General features: G+C 36.4%; 1 protein-coding gene across 1 annotated transcript in view; it reads left to right on the top strand.

The window, feature by feature from the left end:
- LOC136821718 (dynein axonemal heavy chain 5-like) overlaps positions 1 to 20620 on the top strand; it is a gene marked incomplete at its 3' end in the record, with an annotated part of 20796 nt that extends 176 nt beyond the window's left edge. Inside the window, 12 exon segments of the mRNA XM_067077926.1 lie at positions 709 to 869; positions 5724 to 5913; positions 6660 to 6823; positions 7556 to 7732; positions 8618 to 8839; positions 9409 to 9521; positions 9996 to 10329; positions 11369 to 11454; positions 18043 to 18191; positions 18344 to 18522; positions 19117 to 19323; positions 20518 to 20620. Coding sequence (XP_066934027.1) covers positions 709 to 869; positions 5724 to 5913; positions 6660 to 6823; positions 7556 to 7732; positions 8618 to 8839; positions 9409 to 9521; positions 9996 to 10329; positions 11369 to 11454; positions 18043 to 18191; positions 18344 to 18522; positions 19117 to 19323; positions 20518 to 20620 — 2085 coding nt within the window.
- Between the last annotated feature and the right edge of the window lie 208 nt (positions 20621 to 20828).

The following is a 20828-nucleotide window of genomic DNA, read 5'->3' as shown; positions in this document are numbered from 1 at the left end:
TTTGATGTTTCGCTACCCCCCCCCCCTGGACAATATATCCTCCACCCCCCATGTACGGACATTTTGATCACTGCACTGATGTCCTACTATTTGACTGGATCGGGCTTCTCAAATGACAGAGGAAGCGTGTCCAGTTTTAGAGCTGAATAGTACTCCATCATCTTTTTTTTAATTCGTTTCGTTAACATTGCGATTCGAATGTTTTGAAATTCAAACGTTCGAAAATCTAAGTAAACATGCGAAATCGGCCGTTACTTGTATGTGATAAGAACATCCAAAAGCTGCAAGAATTGCTGCAATGTTCTTATAAACAAAAAAAGAGTTGTCATGGTGATTTTAACGTGGTTTTGGTAGCTGAGATGTTCTAACCCCGGGAGGTACTTGGGAAAAAGGGGTCCGGGGTGTGCCGAGGGTCGAGGTACTTTTCTCACATCCATGAAGATCGCAAAAACGCAAAAGTAGAAAAGGAAGTCCCTCGTAGGTTATCTTCTTGGGGGAATTTGAAAAAAATTTAAGTCTCATTCAGGGTCATTTTTTCCTACGTCCCACGTAGAGTTCATTTTTTCGGACCTCTGTGTCACACCCCGTCGGTTGGAAAGGGTATTCTAACACCCGTAATGTTTTCTTATATTCAAAAAATGTTCAGATTTTTGGTCTCTTTTTAAAAGTATTTCTTGTGATGAGTTTTCTTCTTCTTTTTTTTCATAGTGGATCACATGCGTCTTGGACACGGTGGCAATCAACTGGTCAACAAAACCAAACATAAATTATTTCTGACTGATGGAATGGCAGAAAAATTGACTGGATTCTGTTTGTATTTCGCTAAGATCAATAAAACAAAAGAAATCACTGCACAAAATATACATAATGTAAGTAAGTTGAATCAGGTTGGATTAATAATTTCAAGTAGTTCTAGCAATTCAAGTCGATCAAGCAGTGTCAAGAAAACTTTTGAATCTTTAGATAAGAATTGATAGTTAAATCTGTCCTTTGGTTTCATGAACTCTGGATGAAAAGGGCAATGGAAATAAGAATGTAAGAGAATAACCTAAGGCCGAAGTTGTTGGATATATATTATCGTCCACCTCTAGGCAAAACGCACTGTCGAATATTCTTAGATATCCGATAGCAAAATATCTGCTCTGTAGCAGCGAGCATAAAGAAAATAGTTTATTGATCAAATAATTATTTAAATGCCACATATATAAAAACAGATAAACAGAAAGGTCTTTTTAACAAAAGAGAAAGGAAATTTGAAGATTTTGTAATTAAAAGAGTTACAGAGAAAAAAACAATCAATGAAATTGATAACATTCTTATAAGATAGTAAAACGTTCGAAAATATCATGAAAAGAGAGAAAGACCGAATGAAATCGAACATTTAAATGCTTTTCTTCTAATTTGTGAACGATAAACCATATACTCAACGTGAAAAATCGGATATCGAAATTATTCAGTCTCGCTTTAATGATATTCGATATTTTATTATTGCGCCCGTCAAGGGCGCCTTAATGAGGAGTACCTAGGGAAAATCTCACGATTCAGTTTTCCGGCTCGATTATTCATGTTTGTTCTCGATCATTCATTTTTTATTTTGTGTTTTTTTTACGCATGTTAATGTTAACAAAGACAAGAGATTGCTCGATTAAACTACTTTTCGTAGTATTTCCCCGATTTCCTATCTTTCTTCCGATCGGATTCATTAAAAGGTTATTCAAGATGGCTACCGAAGCGATAGTGTTTTTGATCATTTGCATGCTGGCATTGCAAGTTTCATCTTTTTGAATTAGCTCTAACTTGGCAAATTAATTCTTGCATCAGGGACATGCCTTTTTGCATCGTGTAAAGACTTTATTTGCTCTAGTTTTCGTTGATTTTTATGAACTATTTTTTACCAAAAGTGAGACTTATTTTTTGCTTTGTTTTGGTTTGTTGTTATGATTCCATGACATTCCATGATGATGCGATGGTTGATTGCAATAAAAAACATATTTTCCTGTTGGGCTTGGAGAAAGTTATGGATGGATTATTGGATGAAGTATCCTAACGTATACATTTCCTATGTAAATGTAATGAAGAAGAAGAGAGAAGTAATTTTCACCAAATTATGGGCGGCTTTCACTGCAATTCGATTGAAGACGATAATGTGATGAACAATATTCGATGAACTTTTAGATCGTATACTGGAATTTCATTAAGTAAGATGAAAGTATCTTTCAACAAATTATGGACAAAAATCCAGACGGTGCGATTATCGATTTGCAATTGATGCATTGGAGTTTTTTCACCACTGCTGCGATTTGATATTTAAGACGATGATGCGATAGATGTATGATTTGATGAACTTTTAGATCATTTATTATCATAAAGTGTTACTGGGATTTGATTAAGTAAGACCAAAGTATTTTTCAACAAATTATGGACAAAAATCCAGACGTTGCGATTATTAATTATTGTGATTGCGATTGATTGATGCATGGGTTGGGCGGCAATCGAAAATATGTTCCGTTCGCGTCAAAAATCTTCTTAAAATTGAGTCGGTCGGTCGGTAGTAAATTTAGTCGGGTTTTTTGGAAAATGGTTTCAAAGTATATATAGTTTTTAATATTTATTCGTTCGCTTGATGAAAAATTCCGACAATTTTCTGACTCGTCTGACTAGGAATTTTTGTCTGCCAAGTTGGTCAGTCGGCTGACACGAACGGAACATATTTTTGATTGTCGCCTTGGAGTTTTTCACCAAACTGCGATTTGATATTGAAGACGATGGATGATTTGATGAACTTTTGGATCATTTATTATGATAAAGTGTTACTGGAATTTGATTAAGTAAGACCAAAGTATTTTTCAACAAATTATGGACAAAAATCCAGATGGTGCGATTATTGATTATGATTGATAAATAATCTATTATGATTAAATATCGATTGCAGTCGATCAGTATCAATTTAAGTACATTACATCGATTACCTATTGATTTTTACTGACTTAGTAACTAATTGATACATTAACGCAATCGATAGATAATTATATTACTCACAATTGTTTTCAATAAACTATGTATCAATGCAATCAATATTTTATAGATTACTCATTGATTGCAATCGATAATCGATTTTATCTTTTTTTTATATTTTATTTATGTTTTACTGAACTAAATTTCTTCTAGATGACTTTGAGTGAATTATGTTTAAAAAAAAATATTGATTTTTGTTGTTCTGTTGTTGTATATTGATTTTACTGTAGGTGTTCTACACTTGGAAGCTGCTAAATTTATTTTTTCCTGTACAAGGACCATAAAGGAGTGGCAAAGAAAACTTCTTGTGTGATTTTTAAGAAAACTATATATTGTTTTGTTTTTACACATTTTCCTTGCAGTTCTTATAAATAAAACTTAAAAAAGCTAATTTTATTGCAACTTTCTGACTCATTTAACATGTCATTGAAATGGTTTACAGAAACTGTAATTATTTGGGCCTCCTGCTTTTTGTTTCCTTGGTTATCACTAACCGACGTCAGTTTCCCAGAAAAACATTGCAACGGGCGCATCATAGCCTTGGCTATTAGCTAGTATATATGATACAGTAGGATATCCAGGGGGTTCGACACTTCGAAAAATCAATATCCTCAACAGTGGGGTTGAAGTTTTTTCTGGAAAAGTCCAATAAGGGTTTATATGAAAATTTAGACGAAATTAGATGAGAGATGTCGACAGACTAGACTAGAGGAAACTTCTGACTGAACTTAGCTTTCTGATGATTTTGATGGCGCCGAGTCCAGTGAAGTAGACTAGAGGATTTCGCCATCTTGAATTCTTTTCACTTTCGTTTTCAAAAATTATACGAAAACGTCAAAACAATAAAATGTTTCTGAAATTCCACCAAAGTTTACGAAACTATAGTAAAGACAAGAAAATACATCCAAAATTTGAAAAAAATTGGTCTATTGGCCATGGCTTTCTGTTTGTTTTTCTTCAAAAGAGACTGGATCTAGTGGTACGGATTTGCTACCACCTCGAGCAAATCCAAAAAATGGAGCCTACCAAATTACACCGGGCCACTTATGAGCGTCACATTCAGTCTATCAAAAAGTTTTAAGTGGACCCCAGGCTAACATTAGACCAACATACGGTACCTAGAAGTGAAGTTGAAATTCAAAAGAGAACATAACTTTTCCCAATCATTGAATTATTTTCATTCTTAAAATGCAGAATGGTTTTGGAAATTACGATTATTTTGAAAACTAGGATACAATTCGATTATGAAGTATTAAAATCAACTTTATATATAATCTTGATATATGACCAGTTACTTCACATTTTCAGATATTCCGTAGAGCCCTGTTAGAAAAATGGTATAAAAACGTTTTTGTGACATAAAGTTTATCTTCACCTAATACGTAATACGTGCGCAGAGGCGATGAAATGGTGAAAATTCCCTTATCTGATCTCTGGAGCATCCTAGAGCAATCAATGATCCCTCCATTTCGCTGTAGAATTCGCTGTATTTTGTTGTGTTCAGTCCTCGACGGGGCAAATGTTGAATTTCATTTCTCAAAATCTTTAGTGTGAGACAATGAGCGATTTTTGTTTCTTCTGTTTCATCAGGCATTTCGCTCCAACCGTTCCTTGGTGCTTTATAACCGCAAAGCGTTCGGATAAGTAAGAAAACCAGAGTGATATCAAACATTGCTGAATTTGTTTTTCGGTCTGAAGGATAAATCAACTCGTATTGATCAGTCTTCAAAACCTTTTTTTTCTTCAATTCATTCAGCTTTCGAATTTCATTCGGTTGACTCAATGCGTTGTATAGGTCCTCGGGTTTGCGTGGATAATGCTCATGGAAGACATTCAATAAACATGTTTGCGAAAATTCAGTCAACTTGTCCAATTTGCGACGGTTCTCTTCAAAATACTCCATTTTCTGACAATTTGTTTTTCGATGTTTTGATTACAATCTACTTATGAGCTCTTCACAACGTAAACTAAACTCCTTTATAAGATGTTTTTTAGATAACACGAGAAAATGTACTTTTATTATAGGAAATGTTTTTGATAAAATCGACCTTTAAGAATATTTTCATTTTTATTGACATTCCTTTCTTTCTCTCAATCCAATTTCCCCTTTCCGATGAGCATTAAATAGTCTCATAATGATTCAAGAATATTTTAGACTGATCAAGAAAAATTAGATCCTGGAAGTCAATACGCTTTAAGTAAACACTGTTATCTGCTACGTACCTTGTTGATACCACTCTCGAGAAAATAAGTCTAAGAACTTTTACATGGTTTTTCCACATCATAGTAAAGCTTGAGTTTTCTTAATTTTTAATGATGAGATTGAAAAGATTATCCTTATTAAAAAACTGTCAATGGTGCAAAGAGATCAAAATTCTTGGCATGCAATCAATAGTTTCTTAATCACCCACATAATTGGAATGATAATAATTATATAGTGCAAAAGATGATCGTCTATTTTTGTCTGTCGTTCAACCTATTCTCAAAAATTTGTCCGACTAATAATCGAGCCTCCAAAAAATTAAAATTAATCAGTTATAATGATGCCTTAAACATCTTTTTGATAATTGTTATTTTTATAGTAAGACGAGTCAACCCTCAGGAGTAAAGGGTTAAAGCACTGACGGTTTCGGTTTTCTTTTTAGGCCATCCATTTTGATTAGAATTAATCCTTTTCTGAAATCTCTTGATCTTTCGTCTCATTTCAGGAAATCACTTTAAGCGTGTTAGATTGTCAATCACGAGGCCTTCTCGATGCTGTCCATCAAACATTAACGGATGTCTTCATACCCGCTGTGTCTTCATCCAATGTTTTCCAAAATGCGGACAAGAAGAATGGCGGACAGAGCCGCGCCCGGTTCATTAATTCCTTATCGACTTTCATAGACGCTTTGACAGGTACAATCATTGATTTAGAAGCCCTGAAGGCGCTGGAAACTCTTGGATGATTAAAGATAAGAGTGAAATGAAGAGGGATGCTGCAGATAAGATGGAGTTTTTATAAGATACTTTAATAATTGGTCATTTGAAGTAATAAAAATGACGCGTTTTTTATTCTTTATTACTGGTTGACGACCAACCAAATCAAATAAGAGCTTGTAAAAACTACATCTCGTCTCGGATGCTGACAGTTTATGCACAACGACCTATCCTCGTCTTTAGTTTCACCTTATTCTTTTTCAAACGCCAACACATGTCTGTCAGAAGTCGTCACTACGATGCTTTATACGGCCTCCTTGCTCGTAAAGAAACTAACACACGACTGCGTTACTTCAACAGCAACGTGGTACTCGTTCACCTCACCCACGCACTTTGTATTATATGAAAATATGAGATATAGAGAAAGAGGGGTGCCCTCCCCTACCTTCGGGTAGATTGCTATAGAAAGAGGAGCCTTCGGGTCGTTTTCAACTACGGTACCAGACTTATTTACTTACTTTGTGTTTTAGGGACTACTGATGGTGACAGAAGCTATGAAGCCTTTCGGTCATCCATTTGACATTTTTTCAATGTCTATTTTCTGAGTATTTAAGGTATTAGCATGGACGGGCAGTGTGGTGTGACCACGTTCTTTCAGATACACGAGCTTCAAAGTAAAATCTGCTAAATCCATTTTGACTGTGTGCTTTCTGATTTGTCAACAGGTGCTCAACAGAGTTTAAGTGACGTGGTCAAACTCTCGAAATGTGATGCTTTAGATTTAAGTAAATTGACAACGCCCGCTTTGTATCAGAGCGCGGCCGCTTCGAGTGACACTTTGGAGGTGATTGAAACACAGACTAAAGCATGGATCAAAGAAATTGAACAGGTATCAAACTACTATTTGTCAGTATAAATAAATTTTCATAAACTAATCGAAAGATAGCAGGAAAGTTTATCTTAGGTTTACACTCGCTCGTTTAAGATTGTTTTGAAAAAAGATATTATCGCTGTCGTCCTGTCCGGAAAAACCTTAAATGACTGCATTGGAATTCGTAATTTAAACTCTTTACAAAAATGGGCTTTTCCAGAAAAAAAATTTACCCCCACTGTCGTGGATGTTGATTTTCCGAAGTCTCGAACCCCCTGAATATCCTACTTTATTAATAAAGACCCCCTGGATATCCACTCTTAAAAATATGCTCAACCCCCTGGATATCCTCTCTTATAAAGATGCTTACCTCTGGATATCGTATTTTTTACTTGAAAAGACACTTTACCCCTATGGATATCCGCTCCCTCGTAGATATTTAACCCCCTGGATATCCGATACCCTGAACAGGGGGGCACGGACCATTTCTGGAAAAGCCCAATATTTTAGCGTCTGTCGTATTCTGGAAATTACTTCTTTAATAGATGTACAGTCAACTCTCTCTTTAATTCGAACCTCTAATATTCGAGTCTTTCTGTAATTCGAACTAAAAGATTGGTTTAGATTTAAATTACTCTCTGTAATAAGAATCTTTCTCTAATTCGAAGAAAGTTTTTGATCCCCTTGAAGATCGAATTAGAGAGTGACAACTCTTGAGATTAAATATGTTTTTCATTTTTTTCACGAAAGATTTTAGCAGAGACAGAGCAGATGAGGCGGGAGGCGGATAACGTCGGACCCAAGGCTGAATTGGACCACTGGAAGAAACGCATGTCTAAGTTCAATTCTCTTCTCGATGAGCTGAAATCACAAAAATGTAAAGCTGTACTTGGCGTTTTACTGGTTGCAAAATCTAAACTATTAAAAGTAAGAATCTTGCAATCTTATTGAAAGGAGAGTGGAATGAGATTTGTAGAACAGAGTATTTGGGTTGATGAAAATTCGTTCTTCTTTGCATTACCTCAATTTCTTTTATTCTTTGGTTGATGGTTGGTTAGTAAGTAAATTATGAGATATTTCGTAATGTAATTACTGCTAAATAATGTCAGAATTAAACAGCAGTTGCTCTATTATAAAGCGTATAAAGCGAGTTTCCCCATCTGTAGACAACCTTTTGTTGGAATATCGTAAATCGAGCTGGCAATATATTATGGACATCTTTTCAACAATACTGTGTGCACTTGACAATATATAACCTGTATTCACCAATACCGTGTTACTTCGATTAAACGCCCCTCCTTAGGGGAGAAATCATTAAGAAACTCCCCCTCAAATAAACGCCCCCTTCGAATAAACGCCTCCTTCTTTTAAACTCCTCCTTCGAATAAACGCCCATCCTTTAAGGAAAATTTTCAATGAACACCCCCCCTCAATCTGACAATATATCTTGTAGTGTGTGTAGCCCTTAAGCATACATACATACATACATAGCCCTTAAGTATAGATATTCGGTTACGTAACGTATAGTAAGAATAATCACAACCACAACCACAACCAGTTCCAGAGGCCTTTGTGCCTAGAACTTTGTTACATTATAAAGATAAACTGTAAATTTAAATGAGATTGTTTCATAGAGGTCAATAGACCTGCGAAATATACTTCTATAAACAATTAAAAAAAAAAATAAAGCAGTGGTTCACTGAAGTGATTTCGGACGAATTGAATCAGATGGAGCCTTATATCATGGCAAAATATATACAGTCACCATTCTCTAACAAGTGCATCCCTGTTTTCTAACCTTTCTCCTTTCAGACTTGGAAAGAAATTGATAAGAAAATCACAGATTACGCAAACGAAGCCAAGGATAACGTCAAGTTTTTATATTCCCTGGAGAAATTCTGTGAACCGTTATATAATTCAGATCCAGTGTCAATGATCGAAAGTATTCCGGGTCTTTTGAACGCTATCCGGATGGTACATAATTATTCACGGTATTACAATACCTCGGAAAGGATGACAGCCATTTTCATTAAAGTATGTATTTTGTTTTAACCAAGCTGGCACACAACGCTGGTGCTACAAGATTTATCTAACGCGTTATATGGACGTTGTGAACATTAGATAAACGTTGAAACAACTTTGTGCGCTAGCTGGGACGCGATTTATTCTAAGTTCGAAAGATAAAGACGTATGGCAAATACAAAACTATAAGAAAAGTAAAAATTGTGCTGGTAAAGGGCAGAAAGTTTTGCGAAGTCAAAAAGTCGCGAAATTTAGCGAATTTGAATTTCGCGAATTATGGTTTTAGCCGAAACTTCACAGATATAGCTTTCGCGAATTCATACAAAATTTACCTTTTTTGGTAACAAAAACTCATAAAACACGCAAAAATTTAGCAAACAGTGCAAAACTGAGTAGGAAAGTTTATTTTTCGCGAAAAAAAACTTTCATGTTTTTTAGGTTTAATTTCTTACCTGGCAAAAACATCAAAATCGCGAAAAACGCGAAAGTTTCTGCCCGTATCTAGATGGTTGAAGATGTAACCTGGTCAACAAAATAGACGAACCTTTAAACTCATTTTGTTTTGATCCTCCCTATTCCAGGTGACGAATCAAATGATCACAGCGTGCAAAGATTACATTACACAACATGGCAGTCTTTCAATATGGGATATTGATTATGATGAGTTTCAAGTGAAAAGCCAAAATTGCATCAGGTACTAAAAATTAACAAGTCGCTTTCAATACAGTTAACTCGCTCTAATTCGATCTTCAAGGGACCAAAAATTTTATTCGAATTTGAAAGAGATTTGAATTTCAGAGAGTATTTTATACTAATTTCTAGCTGACGGGACCAATATTTAAGTTCGAATTATGGAGAGGTTCGAATTAGAGGTAGTTGACTGTAGTCGTCTTAAAGGCTGTGGTCATTAAAAGTCGCACAAGCTTGTGGAAAAAGATTCGGAAAGGCTGAATAAATGAGGAGAATATAAGGAAAGTGCCCAGCTGGCACACAACGTAGTTTCAACGTTTATCTAACGTTCACAACATCCATATAACGTTAGATGTACGTTGAAACAACGTTGTATGCCAGCTGGGTGAGATACCTTTAAAGGCTCTAGCTTTTCGGGCTTTAAACGCAATGGAAATAAAACTAATCATCGGTTTCTTTTGGTTCTTTCAAATGACAGGCTTAACGAGGAATACCAGAAAACTTTCATGAGCACGAAACGAAAAATTGAGGATAACGAAGATGAAAGACAGTTTGATTTCAGTGAAACATACATCTTTGGTAAGATCAACTCCTTCGTAAGACGGCTACAAAAAATCCTTGATCTCATGCAAATATGGAAATCGTGGCAATCGTTGGAAAGATCACATTTAGAAGGAATTGAAATGTTGAATTCCAAATTCCAATTTTTGGTTAGCAATGTGAAAAAACGGAATTATGATTTCTTGGATTATCGGAAATCGGATTTCGATTCGGATTATGAAGAATTTAAAAATTCAATCAAAGATTTGGAGGTATATTTTTCAAACTGTTATCTTGTATTACCTTGAATTGCCGATATTTAAGCTCATTCACGGCCATACAATTTGTATATGTAATCACATGATAACAGTGCAATTCGAGAATAATTGCACGAGTGATTTTTTTGTTATTAATTTTTCGAGTCCGAAAGGACGAGGAAAATTTGCAACAAAAAAAATCACGAGTGCAATTTTCGAATTGTACGAGTTATTATGTGATTACGAGCTAATCGCACAATTTTTTCACTACTTTTTCCCCGTCAGGAAAATAAATTACACTGAAAGGTTTACATTTTTTCTCTTCTCGTTATGTTTTTCTTTTATTGTTTGCTTAAAGATTTTCTTTCTCAAAAAATGAATTTCGAATGCAATTAAAACGTTCGATAAAAAAATGTAAGAAAAAACATTAAAATCAATTTTGTAAACATTGACGCATCATTGTATTGAAGAGTGTGATTAACGATTAATTGCTCTCTACAGGATACAGTTAACGATTAATTGCTCTCTTTGAAGGCGCGCCAAAGAAGAAAAAATAACTCATCGTGCGATTAATAAACTAAATCAAGGTTTCCATTCTTATCTGCTGGATATTTTTACAATTCCCATAAAAATCGTAAAATCGTCTATCTACCAACTGAACGCAACTTCTCCAGTACTTCTTTTGGAATTCCTCAGTATTCCTCAACAGAACATGGTCTCTTCCTGTATATTGAATTTTAACCTCGCAACTTTTGAAATTAGCGCCCGTAGCATAAAGGTAGAGTATCTAGCTATAGTGCGCAAGGTTGTGGGTTCGATCCCCAGCCGGGTCATACCAAAGATTCCCAAAATGGTGCTTGATGCCTCTCTGCTTGATGCCCAGCAACTAAAGAGACGGGTTAAGGGTTAGTGGAGAAATCCAGGAAAAGGAGTGGCACCCTCCCCTACCTTTGGGTAGACAGCTAGAGAAAAGGGAGCCTTCGGGCCGCCCTCGACTGCGGTCGCAAACTAACATACTTATTTACTTTGAAATAATTAAATGGTTCGCTTTCAGATCCAAATGGTGATTTTCATGGAGCGTGTTTTGAACAAAATTTCTACTCTCCCAACATCGCTGAACATGCTGAGCAGATTTGAATGGTAAGAAAATCTCTCATGGGCCATAAATTGATTATACGCTTTACCATAGCTTGACGAGAAGTACGAGCCCTCCCCCCCCATGTTTATTTCACACCCATCCCGCCCTTATGTGATGAAATTTCACCCCATCACATCCCTTTTTTTACAGAAAACTGTTTCGATGGATACTCGTTGATCAATGCATCACCGAAATTTTCATAGAGTACAAAGTATATATACTGTCACGAGCTAAAGTTTCCAACCCTCTCTTGTTTTGATACCCCTATTTTTTTTTTGGCAAATCCTGGTACCTCATTCCAAACTCCTCCCCATAAAAGTTAGCATGTTCTAACGGATTCGTGCTCCTTATATACTACCTGGGGTTTTGTAGAGGTCTGTGATTCAGACTAGGCATCCTCCTATTATATTAAAAAAAAGTCTTCAAACAATGACTCAAGCGCCAAGTAATACTTAGGGAGTTGAAATAAGCCTAAAATTCTCTGAAAGAACAAGAAAGTTCTCGTCATGATGGTTTGTTATTTACTTAAAATTTCTAGGCAAGTCATTTCAATGCAATCATAGACTCTATTAAACCCGTTGCTTGGCCTTTTTTTCCCTTTTTTTCCCTTTTTGGTCAGCCTAAGCTGAGCATTCAAATAGGTAAAATTTTCTTCCACCATAAGACGACAAAAAAAAAATCCGATTTTCCGATCTCACTTTGATTTCTAAACTTTCTTCCGATCGGGTTAACTTTTTGGGTACTTTTAGCGTGTGTTGTTTTTACAGATCATAATGTAGTTTCAAGATGGCGGCTCAAGCGATAGTGAGATGTGATAAGTCAGAGTTGTACCAAAGTATTTCCAGTGTAAATCTGTTGCAAGCTTCAATTTCTGTCATTTATTTTTTTAACTAGGCAAATCAAACACATGATTTTCATCAAGGGGATTCTTTTTCTACATCCTTTGAAGGTTTAAATCCGTTTGCTCAAGTTTTTGTTTATATGATACTTTTTATTGCTGCTTTTTAATAGTTTTTGCAATAAAAACATATTTTTCTTGTTTGCCTCTAGGGGGATTGGTGGTGTTATAATGTTATTGGAATTTGATAAAGTTTACAAAAGTACAGCTACTGTATAAATTTGATATAAAGACTGGATGCAATCGTGCTTTTTTGGACTTGGACGTGGTTTGTGATAAAGGCGAATCGCAAAAAACTGTTTGGTTCCCGTCATTTCTACTTTAAAAAGTGGGAGTCGTTTAGCCAGTCAGTCGAAAATATTTTTCTGTTAAGAAGCAGCTATACATCTTGTTGAAAGGGAATTCGTGTGGACTGATCCGAATTTTAAAATTGAGAAACCGTGGATAAACTGGAGTTTTCGGTTTACTCTCCATTAGCATGCGGCTCTCTACTTCGATTTAAAAACTTTTAAACACAGAGCGTGCAGAGGTCGACAGTGGAAATCCAGCAAAGCAGCGGAAAAGCTTTCTGACTCTCCAGCTCTACCTGCTGACCGTAAATCAGATGACGGGAACCAAATGATGACATCACATCTCCTATTATTGGACTTGCAAAATTATGACAAATGGTCTTTGGAATTTGATCATTTATATTAATATTAATATATACAGTTCTTGTTGAAATTGATCAGACTATTTTTCACGCAGTTCCGGACACATATTGTGTTTTTCTAACCTTTTCTAACCTTGGTGCACATTTTGACTGAACGATGGAATGGAATGAATGGCGATAACAGTTTATAGATATCTCTTATTAGACTTGCAGAAAGCGGGCTGCCGTCAAGTTACACAACATGCACACTCTCGTCACAACTTGCACAGCCATAACAAACAGATCAATCTGGTCTTCATTTAACATTGTTTTAAAGTTTAAAAAACACTGCCAGTGCTTGGCACAGAAGAGAGGATTCCCAGTTGAAATTAATTGCTACACTGCTGCCCTGTTGAATTTATTTATTATGGTTGTGTGTTTATTCCGCCAAGGCGGTAAATCATTCACCCAAATTCATAGACCAATCAAAAGCGAGTTTAAAGCAAAACGGGGGAAAAATGAGCTTCCCCGCATAGTTATGAATTTTAAGTTTCGCTTTCGACTATCATTTGCGACCAGCAAAGCCTTCAAGATGGTTGTGTGCATGTTGTGTAACTTGACGGTACTAAACTACAAAATTTATTTACCCAGACTGGAGGGGCCATCCATATAGTACGTACACAGTGAAGGGGGGAGAGGGGGTTTAGCCAAAGCGTACATCTATTGTTTAAACAAAGTCATTTCTATTGTTCTCTGCGTACAAGGGAGAGGGGGTGTCAAATATTTGGAAAATCTTTGCGTACCTACTATATGGACAATGCTAAAGAGAAGTATACTTTGAGCTTCTCGTGGGGGGGGGGGTTGGAGGAGCTCTCAGGCTTGTTTTACATAATTTTAAATCAAGTTATCAAATGTTTCACATTTTGTACATTATTCAACATATTTAGTCTACTCTGTTTCAGTGCATCTCTTACATCTGTTAACCCACTTATTAAAGCTATCTAGCCGATCTAGCTAAGCTCTATTGGCTGACCTTCCAGCCTCGGCTGGTTTATTGGTCAGCCTAAGCTGAGCATTCAAATAGGTAAAATTTACTTCCATCATCATCACCATCATCATAAGACGGCAAAAAAAAAATCCGATTTTCCGATCTCACTTTGATTTCTAAACTTTCTTCCGATCGGGTTAACTTTTTGGGTACTTTTAGCGTGCGTTGTTTTTACAGAACGTAATGTAGTTTCAAGATGGCGGCTCAAGCGATAGTCAGATGTGATAAGTCAGTGTTGTATTTCCAGTGTAAATCTGTTGCAAGCTTCAATTTCTGTCATTTATTTTTTTAACTCGGCAAATCAAACACATGATTTTCATCAAGGGGATTCTTTTTCTACATCCTTTGAAGGTTTAAAGCCGTTTGCTCAAGTTTTTTTTTATGTTGCTTTTTATTGCTGCTTTTTAAGAGTTTTTGCAATAAAAACATATTTTTCTTGTTTGCCTCTAGGGGAATTGATGGTGTTATAATGTTATTGGGATTTGATAAAGTTTACAAAAGTACAGCTCCCATATAAATTTGATATAAAGACTGGATGCAATCGTGCTTTTTTGGACTTGGACGTGGTTTGTGATAAAGGCGAATCGCAAAAAACTGTTTGGTTCCGGTCATTTCTACTTTAAAAAGTGGGAGTCGTTCGGCCGGTCAGTCGAAAATATTTTTCTGTTAAGAAGCAGCTATACATCTTGTTGAAAGGGAATTCGTGTGGACTGATCCGAATTTTAAAATTGAGAAACCGTGGATAAACTGGTGTTTTCGGTTTACTCTCCATTAGCATGCGGCTCTGTACTTCGATTTGAAAACTTTTAAACACAGAGCGTGCAGAGGTCGACAGTGGAAATCCAGCAAAGCAGCGGAAAAGCTTTCCGACTCTCCAGCTCTACCTGCTGACCGTAAATCAGATGACGGGAACCAAATGATGACATCACATCTCCTATTATTAAAATTATGACAAATGGTCTTTGGAATTTGATCATTTATATTAATATTAATATATACAGTTCTTGTTGAAATTGATCAAACTATTTTTCACGCAGTTCCGGACGCAGATTGTGTTTTTCTAACCTTTTCTAACTTTGGCGCACATTTTGACTGAATGATGGAATGGAATGAATGGCGATAACAGTTTATAGATATCTCTTATCAGACTTGCCGAAAGCGGGCTGCCGTCAAGTTACACAACATGCACACTCTTGTCACAACTTGCACAGCCATAACAAACAGATCAATCTGGTCTTCATTTAACATTGTTTTAAAGTTTAAAAATTACTGCCAGTGCTTGGCACAGAAGAGAGGATTCCCAGTTGAAATTAATTGCTACACCGCTGCCCTGTTGAATTTATTTAATATGGTTGTGTGTTTATTCCGCCAAGGCGGTAAATCAATCGCCCAAATTCATAGACCAATCAAAAGTGAGTTTAAAGCAAAACGGGGGAAAAATGAGCTTCCCCGCATAGTTATGAATTTTAAGTTTTGCTTTCGATTATCATTTGCGACCAGCAATGTCTTCAAGATGGTTGTGTGCATGTTGTGTAACTTGACGTTACTAAACTACAAAATTTATTTACCCAGACTGGAGGGGCCATCCATTAGTACGTACACAGTGAAGATGGGAGAGGGTTCAGCAAAAGCGTACATCTATTGTTTAAACAAAGTCATTTCTATTGTTCTCTGCGTACAAGGGGGAGGGGGTGTCAAATATTTGGAAAATCTTTGCGTACGTACTATATGGACAATGCTAAAGAGAAAGTATGGTTGGTTGGAAAGTTGGAAAGGTGTTGTGGTATAGTGGACATCAACCTTGATTCCTGTACAGGCGACCAAGGTTCGATTCCCACTCACAACGGTTCACTTGGCAAGTGAACAAACCTTCGCCCGGGTCAACCCATGCCATGTGAGGGGAATTGGGTAGTCAGTTCAAGGTGGTGACGGGATGCTTACTCAAAGCATCTATAGTTGCGAAAATGGGGCTCCTAGAGCCTCCTGTAACTCAACCATAATAGATAGATAGATAGATAGTATACTTTGAGCTTCTCGTGGGGGGGGGGGGGTTGGAGGAGCTCTCAGGCTTGTTTTACTTGATTTTAAATCAAGTTATCAAATGTTTCACATTTTGTACATTATTCAACATATTTAGTCTACTCTGTTTCAGTGCATCTCTTACATCTGTTAACCCACTTATTAAAGCTATCTAGCTAAGCTCTATTGGCTGACCTTCCAGCCTCGGCTGGTTTATTATTGTTAAAAGATTGAACTTGCGTATCAAAATCGATTTATTGTTTGATCATGTGATTAGAAAATAGACCAATCCCAAGAGGAGATTTTGGTAACATGAACAATAATGCTAAAACGACACATTGCCGAACCGGGGTTCTTTGTAATGGTAATATTTCAGTTCTGGTTATTCAGTTGTTTATTTCCATTGGTCTTTGTCAAGGATCAGACTCGGTGACGTGCCCGTGCGTAACAAGGTTGGCGTGAACACGTATCACTTACGTAAAGTGAAGGACCGACTCATCAGTTCCGTTGAACCAGAAGGATCTGATTTTCATTTTGAAATTTTTGAGATAGTATGTGCTATGTGTAATAATCGCTTGTGGTTTCTTAAATTGGCTATTGAGAATTTCCCTTTGTCAAATGGGAAATTCCTACTTACAATCGATACAACTTTTTATATAAGAATATAATCTCTAACATTATGTTTGGATATTGGGCTGTACTTCTTAGTATCTTCTTATTTTTAAATAAGTTTATTTTCTTTACCTTATAAGCATCGATTTTATAAGAAACTAATTTTTTTTTAAATTATTGAAAAAATGTCCAAGATAAAAGATAAACATCAGAAATAAGCATTGAAAAACCTCATTAAGTGCGTACACGTTTTGTTTTTTATACGAAGACACTATATAAGAATACATACGAACATAAGGCTTCGTTGGCAAAAAAATTAAGAATAAGTTAAGAACATTTTAAGGCTTTGCGGACTATAAAACACCCGATTTCCTAGGAGAAAGCTCAAAAATATTCACAAAATGGTGAAATTTAAGAACATTATGAAAACATTTTTACACCTGAAAACATAAAAAGTTGACAACGTGCGAAGGCTTCAAAAAATTTTGATGTTCTTATAAAAAAAGATTAAACTTATCCAACTCGAAGTAGACTATACTGTATTCATAGCCCCCGGCGTGCGAGAATCAGAGAAAAAAATCAAGTCGCCCACCATGGTTGGACGACGAAATATTTTTTCGTTTTTTCACCCTTATTTAACCCCCTAAAACGGTATTTTTAGAATTTACATATGATGACAAGCTCTTCAATTTCAAAACTTCAAAAAATTTCAGCACTATCAAAAATATATTTAAGTAAAAAAAAATTACTTTGCAAATTATTGGAGGCCATGGTTAGCCCTTATTCACATAGACTAGAGTCTACTTTTGGCTGAACTTTGCTTTTTGATAATTTTTTATGACGCTGAGTTCAGTGAAGTAGACTAGGAGCATTTGGCGAGGGCGAGGTCGCCATTTTGAGAAAAAATATATAAAAATCCAAATAACAATAAAGCTACTTGCAGTTGAAAGATATAATCAAAAATGAGAAACAAACACGATTAACAGATTTGCGATCCCTTATTCTCTTATAAAAATATTGCTTCATGCTGTTTTTACCTTCCAAAATCAACTAAAATCTGGCGGACTGTTTTACAGTCCGCCTAAGCAAAAGCAGATTACCATATACTACCGGGCCACTTAATCGCGCCATCCAGTCTATAAAAAAAGCTTTAAGTGGACCCCGGGCTATTATTCACAAGGCTAATGGTAATATAGCATTTTCGGCGCTTTAAAGTTTTTTTTATATTTACGTTACGGATAAGTTTGCCTTGGAATACTGTTATTCAGTCACAGGTTACCATCAGATTTATCCTAGTGACTGAATCAAACTAGCTTAGATTTCTAGGCTAGGCCATCGTGTTATATATATTTCTTTATCACATTTTCATCATTTTTCACCAGGTTGGATTTGCCAGCACTGAAGGATCCAATTAATGAATATTACATCAAACTTCTACTGGAGTTCGGTAAAGACCTTGAAACCACAATGAGGTTGTACCAAAAACAGAAGAATGATCCGCCCATTGGGCGTAATCTGCCGCCCATCGCAGGTATGATCTCAGCACTCTCTCCCTTTGTGATTTTTTTCCGATATTCACTTTTTTTGCCTGCAAAGGCCTGAAGCCCGACATCTAGCCCTTCGGGCTTTAAGAATGTATTGTTATGACAGGAATGTTTTATTGATATGTTTTTATTAATATAGGGAAAATCTCATGGGCCAGACAGTTGTTCCGTAAAATACAAAGTCCAATGGAATATTTTCAAAATTATTCCGCCATCTTTAAACTTGAAGACGCTAAGAAGATAGTGAAGAATTACAACAAGACGGCCAAAGTTCTTTTGGAATATGAAATGCTGTATCATCAGGCGTGGCTCGAGCAGGTTAGTGCTGGGGTCTTGATTAGTGCCGGGGTCTCGATTAGTGCCGGGGTCTTGATTAGTGCCGGGGTCTCGATTAGTGCCGGGGTCTCTCGATTAGTGCCTGAGTCTCTCGATTAGTGCCGGGGTCTCGATTAGTGCCGGGGTCTCGATTAGTGCCGGGGTCTCGATTAGTGGCGGCGTCTTGATTAGCCATATCACTTCATGACCTGGTGAATGATTTGTTTTTCAAGATTGGGATTGATAAATTTTGAAAGGCCTTCGAAATATATTTTTTTTAAACACCAAAACAATAACTTTTTTCAGATGTCTTCTTCATTGGACTTGGCTTTATCAAAAGTCGTCAGAAAACTAAGTTTTGTTTGAAGTAGACTCTTTGGTATAGGTCCCAAAAGGTTGGTTCTGGTTGTGATTTCTGTCTTGGTCAAAATTTTCATCAGTGAAGGATCTACTAACCGACACTAGAATCACCTCATAATTCTTATTCACATCTAAGAACATTTGGATGTCTCCTTAGAATGACCCTCCAAGAAATTAATATAATTGAATATAATATTTACTGTAAAGGCTTCCAATTCTTTCTTTTTTTCATCATAGATCGAAGTCGCCAAATCTGGTCTTCAAGCCTCCTTACTGGTTAGACACCCAGATTCGAAAGAAGTCTTCGTCAATTTCGATCCACATATCCTGATCTTAATGCGAGAGACGGAGTGTATGGATAAAATGAATTTGGAAATCCCACACACAGCTCAACCTTTCAAACAAAAACAAAGTGTGTTCAAAGCGAACTATAACAAACTGCAGGTTCGTGATTAAAGATGTTATATAATAGATAGAATTAATAGAATTGATGCAAGCTTATAAGCCGAAATTACAGCAGGGTTGCCACGTCTGCCAGAAATGTCTGGAATTAGGTTAAAGTCTGGAAATGTCTGGAAAGTCTGGAAAACGTCTGGAATTGGCATACCCGTCTAGAAAAGTCTGGAATTGGCATACATGTCTGGAAAAGAATAGAATTTGAAAGAAATAGTCCTGAACGAAGCCTGGTAATATTTCCGGTAATAGGAAACTTTTACCCTGGCATTTGAAATTCCTAAAAATTTCTGCTCGTTACGCTCGCAACCAAATCTTTAAATTGTGTTCATTCTTAAATTTCTCATTACGTTGTATTCCTCAATCTGGCCTTCCAAATGACGTTTACATGGCTTTTTAGACTAAAAGTCCGGAATTTTGAACTTGGCAAACCTGTGGCAACCCTGTACAGCAAAATCATACCAGAGGTTATGCTGAAAGTGAACATTTTAAGCAAAAACGGACCGGTCTGTAAAATACTAACCACGCGCACGACCGAACTAAATTTTGTACACTGTCTTAAATAGTTGATATCTACCACTGGTAAAAATTTCAAATCAGAAGCTCTTTCTGAGCTCCGGCAAGGGTTCGATGTGTAATTTAAGGACCGGTCTGCAAAGTTCCAAATACTCATGAGACCAATTGTTATTAGTTTTAATAAAATACAAACCAGACAGGTGGCCGAACTAGAATTTTGCGAATGAACTCCAAATATTCATATCTTACACTGGTCAAAATTTCAAGGTCTTGCACTTCTGAAATTTTAAGGGTGTGGTGGGGGGTGGGGTTTTCAAAAAAATATCAATATGCTCAGAGGTTTGGTACCTTCTTGGATCATTTTTTTGTTCTCTGTTGGAGACGTACACACTACATCAAAGTTACATATCCCTTAGAAAAGCCTATATTTTGGTTGTTATCAAAAAGAGAAATCATTACATCGCTAATTATCTTATCATTTTTTACTGTTCGAAGATGTCAACCCCCTCCCAGATGCTTCTACTTGTAAAAAATAGGAAGATGCGGGTTAATATTATACCTTTTTGGGCAATTTTTTTTTCTGTGGGAGATGTAGACACTTCATCAGCAAAGCCTATTATTTTTATTGCTTTCATCACTTTTCAATTTTCTTCATTTAAATGTTTCCAGATGCTGATGACTGAGTACAAACGAGTGCTTGGCAAAATCCCTGTTGTTGTCAAACCCTTAATGTCACCCCATCTTGTTAAACTGGACGCCGCCCTTGAGCCAGGTAATTTCATCCGATTATCCAATGTGACGCCCTTGTTTGCGTGGCTAATGAACCTTTGCTTTCAGCCTTGTAAATAAAGTATTTCAAAGCTTTCTCAATATATCTCGAGTTTGCCTGTCTTCAGTACTCACTTTCTGTGCGTTGGCTATTTTGATGTTAATTCTTAACTCAGGGGATCTCTTGTTGCGTGCAAGCGGACAAGAAGTGC

Source organism: Clytia hemisphaerica, unplaced genomic scaffold (assembly GCF_902728285.1).
Source record: "Clytia hemisphaerica strain Z4C2 unplaced genomic scaffold, Clytia hemisphaerica genome assembly, whole genome shotgun sequence".
NCBI lineage: Eukaryota > Metazoa > Cnidaria > Hydrozoa > Leptothecata > Clytiidae > Clytia > Clytia hemisphaerica.
The sequence above is the reverse complement of the archived record's forward strand: the minus strand, read 5'-3'. Positions and strand labels throughout refer to the sequence as shown.